At 45.2% G+C, this 16339-nt stretch overlaps 1 protein-coding gene across 12 annotated transcripts in view; it reads right to left on the bottom strand.

Moving 5' to 3' along the window:
- The window catches only part of Rgs6 (regulator of G-protein signaling 6), a 651590-nt gene that overhangs the window by 99494 nt on the left and 535757 nt on the right, over positions 1-16339 (bottom strand). For all 12 annotated transcript variants that reach the window (XR_005505572.2, XM_063262367.1, XM_063262368.1 and 9 more), the window contains 3 exons: positions 6987-7037; positions 3199-3305; positions 1982-2033 (listed from right to left, as the gene is read on the bottom strand). Coding sequence is in view for 11 of the 12 variants with exons in the window: in XM_063262367.1 (XP_063118437.1) it covers positions 1982-2033; positions 3199-3305; positions 6987-7037 (210 nt within the window). In the remaining variant the exon portion in view is untranslated. The remainder of the gene's footprint in view (positions 1-1981; positions 2034-3198; positions 3306-6986; positions 7038-16339) is intronic.

Raw genomic sequence — 16339 nt, 5'->3', positions numbered from 1 at the left:
CACACACGCACGCACGCACACACGCACGCACCCTCCTGACTTATCACCTCATTAAGCAATGCCTCATTTGCTCTACATCTCCAGACTGTTCTCAGCAGCCTGTCTACATCTCACACCCCTGTGCTTCAGAATGGCAGCTTAAGCTACAGGTCTCCCAGACAAGGTTCCCCCACCAGCCAGCCAGTCCCTATGATACAGCTGCTGTCCGGTCACTCTGCAAAGCTTCAGAGAAGAAGCTCTTTGGGTCACTGAGTGCCATGGTCTTCAGGAGAGCCACAGACTAGACTGCACCAGCGGCTGTAAGGATGCCAAACAAAGTGGGCAGGTACTGATGCTGGGGTCTCCAGGCAGGTCATGCCTGGGAGCAGGAAAGGGAATGGGCTGGACTCACTCAGGTCAGTTCAAACACTTTCCTGGGTTATCTGTTGGTCACCTTCAGTGAAGAACCAGAACCATGAGCTGGAGAGGTGGCTCAGCAGGTCAGAGTACTTTTTGTTCTTCCTGAGAACTGCAAATGGGTTCCCAGCACCCACAATCCAGTGTCTCATAACAGCCTGTACCTCTGACTTCAGGGGATCTGATGCCCTCTTCTGGCCTCCATGTGTACTACACATATGTGGTACACGTACACAGACAAGCAGGTAAGTACGCAGAGAGGAAAATAAATAGCTTTATGTGTTGTGTGGCAACTTGTTAAAAGCAACCAGAGCCAGACTGAAGTGTGGCTGAGCACACGTGAGGCTGCGGGCTCCATCCTAGTGCTGTAAGGGAACCCACTTCAAACCAAACCAAACAAGCAAGGAAATCTTACGTAGTAACAAACCCAAAGTAAATATTTACTGATCACCATGTGCGTCCTATACCCCAGAATCCACGCTGGGTATAAGACCAATATCCAGGGCAGACCAGCTCCTGCTCTCCTGGGTCTCACGATAAACTGGGAATTCAGACAGCTGTGATCCTGTGAGGGTAGGGGCTTTCTGGGTCTCAAGTTCATTATCTCGAGTTGGGGACAATATAATCTCTTCAGAGAACTGGTCATGGGGACAGTAAATAGTCTCCACTAAGAGTGTGACACAGATCTAACTGGGCTCTGCCTGGATAAAGGTAACTTCACTATTTGTTGTAGTTAAACCAGGTTCTTCTTCCCAGCCCTACGCTCCCAGAAATAAGACTCAGACTCAAAATATATTTACAAATACCTTGGCCATATAGCCAGGCTCTATTCTGACTAGATCATAACTAAAATAACCCAATTATTTTAACCTATAATCTGCCATGTGGCTGGTTACCTATTTTGCACAGGTACTGTGTGTCTGTCTCAGCACCTCTTTTCGGTGACCTTCTCACTTTTTCTCTCCCAGAATTCTTTCTCCTCCTGAATGTCCCACACCTAGCCTAAGCCATAGGCCATAGGCTTTCTAATTGACAGGTGATGCATTCATAAAATACACAATATATTCTCTCTACAACTATTTCTGTGGTCTGCTCTCTCTGCTCTCTTTGCTCTCTCTCTTTCTTTACCTCCCTCCTGTCTGTCTGTCTGTCTGTCTCCCTTAACTTTCAACTATCAAAATCACCAATGAGTTACAGTAAGCTTTTATAAATATGTGAGAACAGAGAAAGGCCAGGGAAAAGCAGGTTCTTGATGCAGCCCTTCCTGGAGCTGTGCTCCTAAAACAAACAATCCCTTCTCCTCGTGCACACCTTTCATATAGCATTCCCGTGGGGTCCTGTCTCCCCTAGCTCCACTGCACACGCACTGGTGATAAAACCTTTCCCCTTTGCCCTGTCTCCTATGCCTCTTAGTGTGCTGTGCTCTCATTTACTATGTGAAATAGGGAATTTGGTATATGTGTCAGTAAGTACTTAGTGGAGTTGAGTCCCCTTTGCCTCAGCACAGTGGTGACCAGGTACCAAGCATTTGTCTTGGAAACTCCTAGGGGTAACAGGAAGTTTGGGTCACATGATCTGTTCTCACCATAGTCTGTGTTTTCAGGTTCCCAGCAGTTTGAAGGCCAGAAGTAAGGAGCCTGAAAAATATTGCATGGTATTAGAACCAGGGGCATGGAGTTGTAAAACCAAGAAATTTAAGTTGTGGGCAGACACTCCATATCCTGCCATTTCTTCTTTCACACCTCTGGAGGACTGTTTCCCAAAGCCTTTGGCCTAGATCTTGACATAGCCCCTGACTTTCTGTCCCTACTCCCTCTGAGGCAGAGTGTGGGAGAAGAGACAGCAGTGCATGAGGCTGATCACAGAGCACACAAGAACTCACTTCCGGTGACACAAGTCAAGGACTGTGTTTTCAGGCTCGCCCGGGCTCAGCTCCCCAGGTCACCCAAAGCCGAGTTCATTCTCTGAGTCCCTCCACCTCTCCTTTGTAAGATGGGTGGTGTCCACTTCACTTTTCTTCCAGAAGAAATAAGGGATTATATCTGTCATCCAAACCCTAGTCCTCCAGGAGATGTTTGGAAGACATGATCTTGGGATTGGAGAGATGGCTCAGGGGTTAAGAACACTTGCTATTCTTGCAAAGGACCAGGATTCAATTCCCAGCACCCACATGGTGCCTCACAGCCATCTGTAACTCTAGTTATAGGCCATCTGAAACCCTCTTCTGTCTTCTGTGGGCCCTAGGCATGCACATGGTTTATACATCCATTCAGGCAAAATATGTATGTATAAAATAAAATATAAATACCCTCCACCCTTTTAAGATGAGAGAGATGGGGACTTTGGAAGGTGAAGGGGTCATGGAGAGAGAGGCCTCCTAAGTAAAATCAGTGTCCTTGTTTTTAACAAGGCTTGAGAGAGATCCTTCATTCCTTTCACCAGCTGGTAAGTGCTATCTATGAATTACAGAGTACTCCCCCACCAGACACTGACCATGCTGACACCTTGAACTTCCCATCCTCCAGAGCTCTGAAAAATGAATTTCTGGTATTTATAAGATATGTAAGAGATTCTATGATTACATCCTGAAGGGACTTAGACAGTGTCTCCAAACACAGTAGGCTATCATGAGGGCTTTAAAACTGCTCTTTAAGTGGCTCAACCAGTGGCTAAATCAATGTATCTCTTGGATTTCCCAGTGCTAAACGGGGACATACACTCTCTTAAATATGCCTCGTTACTGTAGTGTTCTAATCTGAAGACACATGGTGATAGTCAGAAGGGTCCTTCCGGCAGGCCTACCTGGAAACGGTAAAAGGTGCCATCGTCCTTCATGGTGAGGACGTGGTCTGAGATTGGGAAGACGTAGCCCTGGGCGGCGATAAGGCTTCCCAGGTGTATTGCTTCAACTGCAAGGAGAGAAAAGATGAGGTAACAGGTCATTCGGTGAAACATGCACTGGTTTAGCAGTCATATGTCATCTATCTCTCTAGAGCAGTGATTCTCAAGCTGTGGTTCATGACCCATTTGGGGGAGTCAAATGACCCTTTCACAGGGTCACCTAACACAGATATTTACATTACTATTCATAACTGTAGCAAAATTATAGTTACGAAGTAGGAACAAAAGTAATTTTATGGTCAGGGTGTCACCACAACATGAGGAACTATGTTAAAGGTCGCAGCATTATGGTGTAGAGGGTGAAGCTGATGGTAACTTCCCCTGCTGATGGTGGGCATGAGAGGATGCCGACAGTTGAGAAAGGCCACTGTATGTCTGGCCTCCTCTGAGAATCTGACAATGTCTAACCACTCATTTCCTGCAACCCTCCAAAACACTCAGCTCTCACATCATGTTATTGACCTAAAGAAGTGAGGCAGCTCACACAAGTGCTTAGCAGTGGCTGGCGCAGGGATGAGAGTCAGTCAGAGATCTCCCGTTTTATCATCCATGGCCCCTGGGGTGCAGTCAGTCCTGTGGTCCAGGTCCTTGTGATATGACAATTCCCTCTGTGAGGACAGTGTCTCTCCTCTGATGGACCAGGGCAAGACCTCACTTTCCCAGGAAATCAGAGGAAGGACAGCGGGCTGGGTTGGGCCCCAGGTGACAAACATGGTAGAAAACTGAATGCTTCTGCTTAAATCAACCTTCTTATCTCAGCCCCAGCCATAAACATATGTCCATCGGTAGTTAAGATTTTAATTTATGTTGAAAGGAGCCCATACAGGAGGAGAAGGGTGGAACCTAATGCTCCCACTACACCTAAGACTCCACAAACTTTTTTTTTTTTTTGTTAGAAGGTAAGTTGTGGGCATGGAATTAGATGTGCTCTGAAGGTCACCAACAGTAACCAGTTTTATAAGGTATGCATTTTAAAGTCATTTGTATTGTCTGTACCCATCAACTTCAACTACAATCCAAGTGTTTTGCTTTCTAAGAATCACCAAGTCCCCTTGAAAGTAGCACCCATCAGGGGTGGACTCAGAATAAATGATGTTTTATTTTACCTGCTTTCTGATGACAAGTTTGCATTTAAAATTCTATATTGCTATCCCTATGTATTTATGTAGAATTTGTTTCAGGGCTCCCGGGGAGGTCAAAGTATTTGAATGCTCGAGGCTTGATGTCAAATGGCATCATGTTTGAATAATCTGTATGTTATCACACTCTTCTGTAAGTTTGAGGTCACTTCTAGGTTACTCTTGATCCCTAAAACAGTCTAAACACAGTCGAAATGCCGTGGAAACCACAGTTATATGCTTAGAGAATAACAAAATATCTCTATTTGTTGAGTATAGATATATTTTTGTAACAAATATTTTCAACCCAACATTAGTAGACTTCAAGGATGAAGCTCTGGATATGGGGAAGTCCATGTGTATGTTTCAAGAACCATGAGTCAGGTGGGATGACACAGGTCTGCAATTTCAGCACCCACAAGGCTGAGGCAGGTCAATAGAGAGGTCAAAGCCACCTTGGGCTACATAGTAAAACTAACCCACCAACTAACCGACTAACCAAACAACCAATTAAACAACCAACTAATCAACCAACCAACTAACCAGCTAACCAGCTAACCAACCAACCAACCAACTAACCAAATAGCCAAACAACCAACTAACCAACTAACCAACCAATCAACCAACCAGCTAACCAACCAACCAACCAACCAACCAACCAACCAACCAACCAGATGACCAACCACCAAAGCCCTAACACAAAGGCAAGAATGCCAGGTATGATAAGAGGGAAAGCTCCATCATTTGCCCTTCCCCAGGCAGGATGGAAGATCATTGGAAAGCAGGTAATGTTGTGCCACTAATTCTGGATCTCAAACTCTTAGAGATGCTTTGGCTTTGACAGATGGGAAAGGAGAAGAGACAGCGGGGCCAGCATTGAACATGCCAGCTTCCAAAGCTGTGCTCTGTGGCTTTGTCTTCTATTACCACCTGGCAAATTGTTTCAGCTTCTCCTTCCTGGCCAACTGTCAGACCTGTCCCAACATCTTGATGTTCTCCCAAAAGTGACAGAGAGGAGCAGACCTTTCTCATGTGTCCCTTCATCAGTCTGGATCCCCCTCAGCAGTTGCTCATGCCAGGATCACAGGAGTCTCACTTAAACTAGCTGGGGTAGAGTTCTCAGAATATTAGTAATGATGATACTGATGAATGCAATAGTTACTTAAGAAGGGCAAATTCTACCATAGAGATGGCCTTAGGTTAGCGTGACAATAAAAAGAAGTAAGGACTTCAGATGAATGTCACCACATGGCTAGATGCCTATCGAGGCTGGTTGCACAGGTGGGCAATCAGAAGCCCAGACTGTCTGACAGAAATACCAAGGGAAGGCGATACCAAGAGGTCTCATCTCTAGAATACACGGTGCCTAGGCTTCTTTTTCTTGTGAGCTAAAAACTTCAATCAAATTAGGAATTTTTGCTAGTTGCCAGAGTGGCCACTGATCTAGGACATGAAAAGGGCCAGGGTCACTTCCACAATCACTTGCTTGTTTCCATCGACTTCATTTAATTGAATTACTTGAAACTGCATTGTTGTCTGCTTAACTGTAGATTAACAATGTCAGGTTAAAATGCAAGCCTGGGTTGGCATATTGATTTCGACAGAGAGTCAGAATCATAGACCCAACATCTGCTGCGAGCACACAATGTAAATTCTCAGAAAGCATGGAGGTTGGGGTTGACTTAACTTGTGGTATCTTTGTCCCCCAAGGATGACTATTAAGAACATCAGAGCAGAGGGCTGGATGTGTATAGCTCAGTGGTAGAATGCTCACCCAGTAAGAACAGGCCCTGGATTCACTTGGCACTAATGAGAACCCCAGAGTAGATAACCGTAAGTGTGATCTTTCAGTGTTACTAACACTGGTGAAGCCAGACAAGTGAGTGGGTGCTGAATGCAGAAAACAAACAATACACTCCCAGAATTCTGTTGAAAAGCAACTTTAGTTCCCTAGAAATTTGTTTGTTTGTTTGTTTGTTTGTTTGTTTCTTTCTGGAGCATCTCCCCCATTTTCTAATTTTCCTGAATATTTCCTGATAGAAGGGCAGCTGTGGAAACCGTCTCATTGGTCAGGGTTTTGCCATTTTTCTGATAAGCTTTGCCTAGCTGAAATGCACAATTAGAGTAAAAAAAAAAATCACTTCCTCACTTCTTGCAAGGAGCGGAAAACAGACGGAGTTTTAGCAAATAATTAAACATCTTAATTGTGGATCAGGCAATCTAATTTTAAGAGCTTCTTCTAGAAGGATGTTCGGTGACAGGGCTACAACTTATCTTTAATTGCTATGGCTAACGAGAATTCATCTCATTTCACATGCTATTGTGTCGAGCTCTTTGGCATTCTAAATAGTGGCTCATTTCCTCAAAGGGCGATTTTCACGTGATGATAGACATTCAGTGGAGAAAATAAATGATTTCTATCTGCAAACACAACGGTCCCACATCCTGGACTCCGCAGTGAGAAGCCTTCTTTTCAAGACTGTATGGGGGGTGGGGGGGAGGCTGGAGAAGTTGGCTGTGGTGTCTATACCAACACCAGGGGAGGTAAAGGCAAGGTCAAGGGTCAAGTACCTGGGTCTTCAATGGAAAGGTTCTTCATAAGCCACTGCACAATGTCAGTACCTGCAATGACAAAGCAGTCTCAGTTGAAGATCTCACTGGAAGCAGAAGTAACTTCTTCATCAGCTCCTAAGTCCAGCAGCACATAGCCCAAGAGCTGGACAATCCTGACATTTCCCCATGGTAACCCTCCTTCCCCATCCACTGGGACATTTCCACAGTTATGATTCAATAATTGTTATCCTCCCTTCTCTTCTCTAGTGGAGAAGGCTTTGGAGCATCCCAGGCTGCCTTGAATCTTCTATGTAGATGAGGATGCTGGGATTCCACCATGCCTAGTTTCTACAGTACTGGGGCTCAAACACAGGGCTTCGTACATTCTAGGCAAGCAGAGTACCCACTGAGCAGCACTCCCAGCCTAAATTTCAATCTTTTTACAATAAAGAAAGAAAGACATAAAGAAAAAAGAAAGAAAAGGAAAAACCTACCCCTGAAACCAACCAACTGAACCAAAACAAAATATCCAAATTCACTTCTGAAGTCTCAGTTATATCTGCATTTCTAGGGAGCATCTATCAGAAATTTATTGAGGACATAGATTTCAATGGGTTCCCCAAGACAGGCTGGCGAAACCTTAGCACACTTCTCCCAGAACACTTCTCCCTCATCATCATACCCTTACTGGCAAGGGCTAGCTAGCTCGGGAGACCTCAAGGTCCTTGAAAAAAAAACCACTGTTTTCGGGTGTGAGTCCATTCTGAATCAACATGCCTCTGGGTTTGTAGAAAACACTTCTGGGTCTTCACTTATAGCTTCTCCTTTTTCCACCATGGCTCAGTTACCTTACACATCCAACCCCTATCCTCCGAAGTAGGCTGTGGACTGAACTGTACTAATTATATGTGGGTAGAATGACCTATACTGCTTCCTGATCTGACCTATGAAAACTCCTGGGTGGGCGGTCTGCACCTCTAGACCCTTCCCTTAGTCATCTGGGAAACTGAGTAAAACAGGCATACAATATGGACGGGGCCATGGATCTCACCATGAAAATAAAGGACTCTTTGCCCCCCTACCCACCATGAGAGGCATTGCCTGTGTTTGAAATAATCCAGTTCTTAGGAACTCATGAACTCCCCGCCAGCCATGTTTTAAGATAAGTCACACGTGAACAGAAATTCTTCCTGTTGGCTTTGTCTTCTGATGACAGAACAGTGAACCTGAACCCAGACCTCATTGCTCTGAGACCATCCCGTCAGATTTTGATCAGTCCTTGGATACATCGTCAGTGTCACCATTCCCAGTGTGATAGGCCTGGATTCATTCCATGGCTTGGCCTGGGGTTCCTCATCGTGGGCCACAGTCTCTGAACAAACTCCCTTTGACTGTCTTCCTTTAAAAAGATGCACCTAGAACCCATGACCCAAGAGCAACTGAGCTCACACAGGAGTGTGTAGGAAGCTGAGGAATCCTTGAGCGAGTGTGTATTGTTGACACGGGCACAGACGTGTCAAAGTCCCCAGTAGCTCAACCCTGTGGAGATGGCAAAGTCTTCCTCTGATGAGGCTCAGAAGCACAGCAAAGCTTTCTTTGTGGGCAGGGGGAAGTCCAGGATCAAACAATTGATCAGTGTGCACAAAAGCACGCTGCATCATCCTTTCCTAGGTGTTTATAGATGGAGACGTTCCCTTACAGAGATCTCTTACCAGGACTGGCTATCATGGATCCCTAGGCAGAGAGAGGATCTGGGTCACCAGGGTCTTCAGTGCAGCTCCATTAGAGTACACACACCCCACCTGACCCAGCTTTTGGGCACTTATGTCTCTATGTCGATCCTCACTTCATTCGTTTGCCTCTAGAGTCAGGACCCAGGCCTCGAGGTACATAACAGAAGTGCAGGGGCCCAATTATCTGCAGGATTCAAAATATCTGCTCTACCCACCATGTCACCCAAAGATTTCATTTTACCCTGGCGCAGACCTCTGAACATGGCTTCATCATGTGAAATGTTTGATGGAAGGGGCTGGGGATTTAGCTCAGTGGTAGAGCGCTTGCCTAGGAAGCACAAGGCCCTGGGTTCGGTCCCCAGCTCCGAAAAAAAGAACCAAAAAAAAAAAAAAAAAAAAAAAAAGAAATAGGCTGAAAGGTTTGAAGCCTTGGTGTGTGTGTGTGTGTGTGTGTGTGTATGCATATGTGTGTGTATCTGTATGTGTGTTTATCTGTGTGTGTGTCTCTGTGTGTCTGTGTGTGTATGTTGTGTGTGTGCGAGTGTGTGAGTGTGTCTGTGTGTATGTGTGTGTGTATGTGTGTGTTTATCTGTGTGTGTGTGTCAGGGAAAGGGGGGGCAGAGGTTAGATTAGCAGGCTAATCGCTTCCTGGCTAGCTTCCCAGCCAGGTGACTAAGATCCAACAGAGGAATTTACTGACACATCCTTTTCCTGGAAATCAAATTTTCAGACATTTGACCATTGACTAGAAGTGAGATCCCTGATGGCTGGACAGCCTGGACCTTTGGTGTCTGTCTGGTCTCTGTGTGGCTCTATAACAGTGCCTCGGGGCTGCCAGGGCCCTAGCCTCGTCCTCCTGGGCTTTGCCCAGGGTCAGCCCCCACTTGACAATTCCATTTTCTCACACACCAGCCTCAAAAGCAAGACTCGGAAGCTTGCCACCGTGCTGCCGGACCACTTCTATGAGCTGACATTGGCTGTAAAAACCCTCCAGCCCGTTCACATCCTTTGAGGGAGTTCACTGGTACAGCCATGTGTAAGGGTGTGCACGCATGCTCATTTCCCCCAAATTACTGAAGTTCCGTTATTTGTTCTAGGAAATGCAGAACAAAACAGACATCAACTGAGAACTGTAATCCCAAGTTGGGGGTGGTGGGGAGACACTAACCTGTTCCTTTTTTTTTTCCTCAAAGAAAAATAGTTCTTTTCTGTGGGTTGCCTGGAAACCGCCAGGCTTCCAGTATCACTCCGACTCTCCCTGGGGCCTGCGGATTATCTTTCCGCTGAGCTTGCTCAGCCATTATCTATCACCTGCCAAGATTGATTGCTCACCCTGGGACAATGACAGCCCTTCCTTTCCCCTGTTAATTACTGTCATCATTAATATCCATGTCACTAATTAGTATTCATTCTCATTGAAACTCCTTCCTTGCTATCCTACCCACTGCCGCCCCCAGCCCCCAGCACCATTGTCTGCAGTCCTGCCCCCTTTGGCACTCTCAGTTTCTGGTGTAATTTTTTTCTCCGGCTCTACCATGCCCCAGTCACCCTCACTGAGCTAAAGGACCACAGTTAAGCACTTTTCTTCTCCCGCTAACACTTTGGGGACCACAGAGCTGGGTTTTGTGTCATGGTACTGTGACATTGGTGGTTGCCATGTGGGGATTGCTAAGCTGCTATTCCTGGCTATCCTGAGTAAGGAGGCTTTGTCTGCTGTGCCAGCACAGCACTGTGTCTCTCACACGCTGTGGGCACCATTCTGTGGCACGAAGCAAGCATGATGGAGGATGCTTACGGATGGGCTCTCTCTCTCTGTATGTGTGTATCTCTGTCTCTGTCTCTGTGTGTTTCTCTCTCTGTCTCTGTCTCTGTGTGTTTCTCTCTCTGTCTCTCTCTCTCTCTGTCTCTGTCTCTCTCTCTCTCTCGTGTTATGTACATGTTGTGTGGGTGCATGCACAAGTATTTACGCATGTATTTCTGTCAGAGATGACTGCCCACACTTCCTTCAGCTACTCCCATCCCATTCCATCTCTCTGTCTCTCTGTCTGTCTCTGTCTCTCTGTCTGTCTCTCTGTTCCCCCCCGACCCGTCTGAGACAGGATTTCTCTGTGTCACCTGGCTGTCCTGGAACTCACTCTGCACAGCAGGCTGTCCTCAAACTTGGAGATCTGTCTGCTTCTGCCTCCCCAGGACTGGAATTAAAGGAGTGTGCCACCATTGCCTGCAAGATGCAAGGTTTCCTATTGAACCAGGGCTCATCTATTCAGCTAGGTTGACTGGCTGGCTGCCTGGCCAGCGAGCTACAGGAATCTATCTGTGTCTGCTTTCCCAGTACAGGAATTATAGGCTCATGATCATAGCCAACTTTAAATGGGTCTTAGAGATCCGAGCTCATGTCCTCATGCTTGAGTGACAAGCACTTCAGCCCAACTAAAAGTAATTTATCAACTCACAATATTAGACTATCCATGAATTACACCGAGAGTACTCAAGAACCTTCTACTACATGTGTGCTGTATCCCTGTATGTAAGTATATTTATTACCAGCTGTAGTATACCTTTCTACTGTATCTTTTACATATAGACATATTTATTGAATGGGCATGTAATATCAGTATAAAATTCCTCTAACAAGAAAGTCAATAAACCATGGCTCATTTATGAAATAAATACTCACTGGACAACTACTATTCTGAGTGGAAAAAAACACATCAACTAGAATACATATGGTGAAATGATATTCTTTACAGCAGAAAATTCCTATTTTATTAACTACACATACATATAAGTGCATAAGGCATGAAAAGAAGTTCTGGAAATAATTAAGTTGTTAATTTAGGTTATCTTGGGCAAAGGGAAGGTATCAAACTATTCATTTCTGAACTCTTTTACACTCACAGGACATTCTATATGCTTTACAAAGAAATATTTTTTATTTTCAATAATGGAGAGGCAAGAATTGACTTCTTGCCAAGTGTGGTGGTGCACACCTTTAATCCCAGCAGGGGCAGAGGCAGGTAAATCTCTGAGTTCATGGCCAGCCTGTTCTACAGAGTGGGTTCTAAAACAGCCAGGGCTACACAAAGAAACTCTGTCTCAAAAACAAACAAATTGGCTCTCAGGCCAAAGCAGAGGGGAAGTAAGAGGAACTCTGAGTAGCTTCTCCTGTTTTGGAAAAGCAGACATCAGTGAACAAAGATAGGAGTCTCTGGGCTAGAACTTTCTTGTTGATGTTTGTTTTGAGATGGGGGTCTCCTGTAGTCCAGGGTGGTCTATGACTGACTATGTAGCCAGGATGACTACACAGGGGCTGGGGTTACTGTTGCTGTCACATCCTGTTTATGCAGTGCTGGGGGTCAAACTCAGGGCTTCAAGGATGCTAGGTGAGCCTCTTAACAACTGGACTGCATCTCCAGACTCAGTCTTGCCTAGATGAGCAGTAGAGGGTGTCTCAGTCATGATGCTGGATCACTGCCTTTGAACTTGCCACACTCTGGCCATCTGTTGTCTCTGGAACTACGAGTGGACCACAGGGATGTTCATCAAAGTCCTACATCAGGAGAGGCAACTGGAATTCCTTATTTGTGTTTATGTACTTGGTGGATTAAGACTCAGTGACCTCTCCTGCTTAGTTCCCACGATGTGTGAACTCTATGTAAATACCAACTAGATTTGAGTGAGGTTCTGGTGTTTCTGGTTTAAAGGATAATTGCATAAAATCATAAAATCCTGGCTTGTGTCCTCACATGTTTTAGGGAATTTGATTAGGACACTTCTACTCAGACAAGATAACCCGGGGAGATCTTAGCATGAGTCACTTTCCTCTATTCCCCCAAGTGTTTGATCAGTTGCATTCCACCCAAAGTTGATAAAGACTAATCATATGAACGGCAACCAACTTCAGATGTCGAGCTTCTGGAAACCTGGTAGACTGTATACCGTGGCACTGACAACTGAAGCAATTGGTAAAATTATTTCCATAGTCACCATTTCTTTTTTTTTTAATTTTATTTTTTTTATTAACTTGAGTATTTCTTATATACATTTCAAGTGTTATTCCCTTTCCCGGTTTCCGGGCAAACATCCCCCTCCCCCCTCCCCTTCCTTATGGGTGTTCCCCTCCCAACCCTCCCCCCATTGCCGCCCTCCCCCCACCAGTCTAGTTCACTGGGGGTTCAGTCTTAGCAGGACCCAGGGCTTCCCCTTCCACTGGTGCTCTTACTAGGATATTCATTGCTACCTATGAGGTCAGAGTCCAGGGTCAGTCCATGTATAGTCTTTAGGTAGTGGCTTAGTCCCTGGAAGCTCTGGTTGCTTGACATTGTTGTACATATGGGATCTCGAGCCCCTTCAAGCTCTTCCAGTTCTTTCTCTGATTCCTTCAATAGGGGACCTATTCTCAGTTCAGTGGTTTGCTGCTGGCATTCGCCTCTGTATTTGCTGTATTCTGGCTGTGTCTCTCAGGAGCGATCTACATCCAGCTCCTGTCGGTCTGCACTTCTTTGCTTCATCCATCTTGTCTAATTGGGTAGCTGTATATGTATGGGCCACATGTGGGGCAGGCTCTGAATGGGTGTTCCTTCAGTCTCTGTTTTAATCTTTGCCTCTCTCTTCCCTGCCAAGGGTATTCTTGTTCCCCTTTTAAAGAAGGAGTGAAGCATTCACATTTTGATCATCCGTCTTGAGTTTCATTTGTTCTAGGCATCTAGGGTAATTCAAGCATTTGGGCTAATAGCCACTTATCAATGAGCATAGTCACCATTTCTTTTGAGGAAATAATTTCAGGATCCCAATGGAGATAACTGTGCCAGGAGCGAGTTCACCCTACATGTCCATCGAGCCTGGGTTTCATCTGCTGATGTTTGCATGTACCTGCTTGGGGTCTTTGTGCACCTGCAATAGGGATGATTATGACACTTCCCAGGGGAGTGCCAACACTTGTGAAGGGGCAGTGACATTTCCCAAGTGCCCACTTTACAGAGCCCTTCTATTATAATAATAACAACTATATTCCTATTATCATACATGATATTGATAATGATTATATAAAATATTGTCATTATAATACCCATTTAAAAGATTAGGCACAGAGAAACACAAGGCACATTAGTATTTGTTAGACTTGGAACTAGAGTCCCAAGGCATTCTCATGCCAAATTTCTTCCCAACTTTCCATTCCAACTGTCTTAGAGTTAATGAACATCTCCAGTGGTGTGTAAGAATGATATTTGAGAAACTGATATTCTGGTATTGAACTTTTTTCCTGAAGCAGAGGAATCAGTTCAGTGTTGGTTGCGATTTCCAACCATTAAGCTAAACTCTTTTGTTTTTAGTCAACTCACCTTCCCACTCCACTTTTAAAAACCCACTCATTTAAATCTTACTAAATACTTCTTGGATCCATCCTATAGTCCGGGTTTTAGAATAATACAAAACTGCTATACTAATTTCATGGTGTGTTTTTTTTTTAATCTCCATTGATCAGATGGATAGGCTAAGAAGGGCGTCTCTACAGTGGTAGGCCTTCATTTCCTGTCTTCATTTTACAAAACAAAAATGTCACATTAGAAGAGAAAGATTAAATGTAGAAGAAATGTTAAACCGGGTTTTGTGGTTAAATGGCAGCGGGAAGGAAACCAGGCAGGAGAAACAGTGCGAGGAAAAGCTTGATATCATTCACTTGGTCACCAGCGCACCGAGGAAAGTTGTAACAGTCACTTAGCAAGCACATGAAGCAAAAAAGGCACAGCCATGATAACGTTGGGCAGACTTGTCTCCGGCCCATATTATGTCACCTATAAATTCTGGAACCTTCCACCTCACTCTGTTTCTTTAGATGTCACTGATGAACCTACAGGAAGAAGCCCTCTTCACAAAGCTTGCCTCTTGGCTTTCCTGTGATGACCTGGGTCTTCACAGACCATGAACTGCTCTGTGCCTTCATCACAGGGAAAGGGGACAATAATGACAGGACAGCCACAGCTGCTGCGAGAGCACACGGACTGCTGGGTTTTGTAGAAACAGCTTGGCCACTGCACAGAATATGTACAGATCAGTTGGATGCATGGTGGCCCCTCAGACAATCTGTGTTCGAGGGACCACATTAAGTCCAGGCATCTCACTGACGTCACCTGCCAGGCTGAGGGAAGCCATACTAATTTGAGCTTTTGTGCTACTTGCTCTCTCATTTGAGGTCTTAGGGAGCATCTGTGTCTTGATGCCTCTGGGAAGGAGTTTGCTTGCAGACAAAGGGGAAAGAAAGGGCGTGTGACAGCCGACAAGCAACAGGAAGGTGGCCAGATAAGGCTTACTCTTGATATGTATGTGTGTGTTTGTGTTTGTGTGTGTGTGTGTATGTGTGTTTATATATATATGTATATATGAGTGTAGGTATATGTGTTTATGTGTATGTATATATATGTGTGTGTATGATGTGTATATATATGTGTTTATGTGTATGTATATATATGTGTGTGTATATGTATATATATGTGCATATGTGTGTGTATGTGTATGTATGTATTATGTATATATGAGTGTGGGTATATGTGTTTATGTGTATATATATGTGTGTGATGTGTATATATATATATGTGCAAATGTGTGCGTGTGTGTGTGTGTGTGTGTGTGTATGTGTGCGTGCGTGTGTTTCAAGACAGGGTTTCTCTGTGTAATATCTCTGGCTGTCCTGGAGCTCACTCTGTAGACCAGGCTCACAACTTTGAACTCACAGAGAGCTGCCTGCCTCAGCCTATTGAATGCTGGGATTAAAGGCATGCACTGCCCAGCCTTTTTTTTTTCCAATAATTTTCATTTTCTTACTTTATATGTATGGGTGTTTTGCCTGCATGCATGCCTGGTGCATGCAGAGGCCAGAAGAGGGTGCTGGATCCCCTGAACTGGTGTTACAGGTGGTTGTGATCCACCATCTGGGTGCTGGGAATTGAACCCAGGGCCTTTCAAAGAGCAGCCAGCGCTCATAACCACTAGAGCATCTCCCCAGCTCCTGGATAAATATTTTGTAGAAAGCGAGGCTCAGAAAGCAAGACAGTTGCCCTGACCTAGAACAAGCCTCTGAATGTGATGGATTTCAGCATGGCTCTGGTTTGGGTGCTCTAGTGACTGATCGTTCCTACATCCTCCTCTCCCTTCTCAGAACACACCATGCTGTCATCTCAGCTCAGAACCTCTGCATATGCCGTTCCCCAGGGATAGTAAGGATCCACCCTCCCACCCCCAGCTTCTACTGTACCTGATTCCTGCACACCATTCACTACCTCAGAAAAAGCCTTCATTACTTTCAAGGCTTGGCAAGGTCCCTTGGCATCTGCTGGGAGACAAAGAGACTCTCCCTTTTGCAGCACTTCTCTTGGCCAAGAATAGACAGCCCTTGTGGGATTGCTTGGTCAGCACCATGGACTGGGTGGCCCGCACCACAACAGCTCACTTTCTCATGGTTCTGGAGGCGGGATTCTCAAGTTCAAGGTCACAGAAGTGTTGACTCTCATGAGGGCAGTGAGGAAGGGCTGTCTTCTGCCGCTCCTCTGGTCTGCTGGCAGAATGTGATACTATGCCCTGTAGAGGCAACACCCTGATTTCCGCATCTGTATCCACATGCTATTCCTCTGGTTCACGCTT

This window comes from Rattus norvegicus, chromosome 6, assembly GCF_036323735.1.
Source record: "Rattus norvegicus strain BN/NHsdMcwi chromosome 6, GRCr8, whole genome shotgun sequence".
Classification (NCBI taxonomy): Eukaryota; Metazoa; Chordata; class Mammalia; order Rodentia; family Muridae; genus Rattus; species Rattus norvegicus.
The sequence above is the reverse complement of the archived record's forward strand: the minus strand, read 5'-3'. Positions and strand labels throughout refer to the sequence as shown.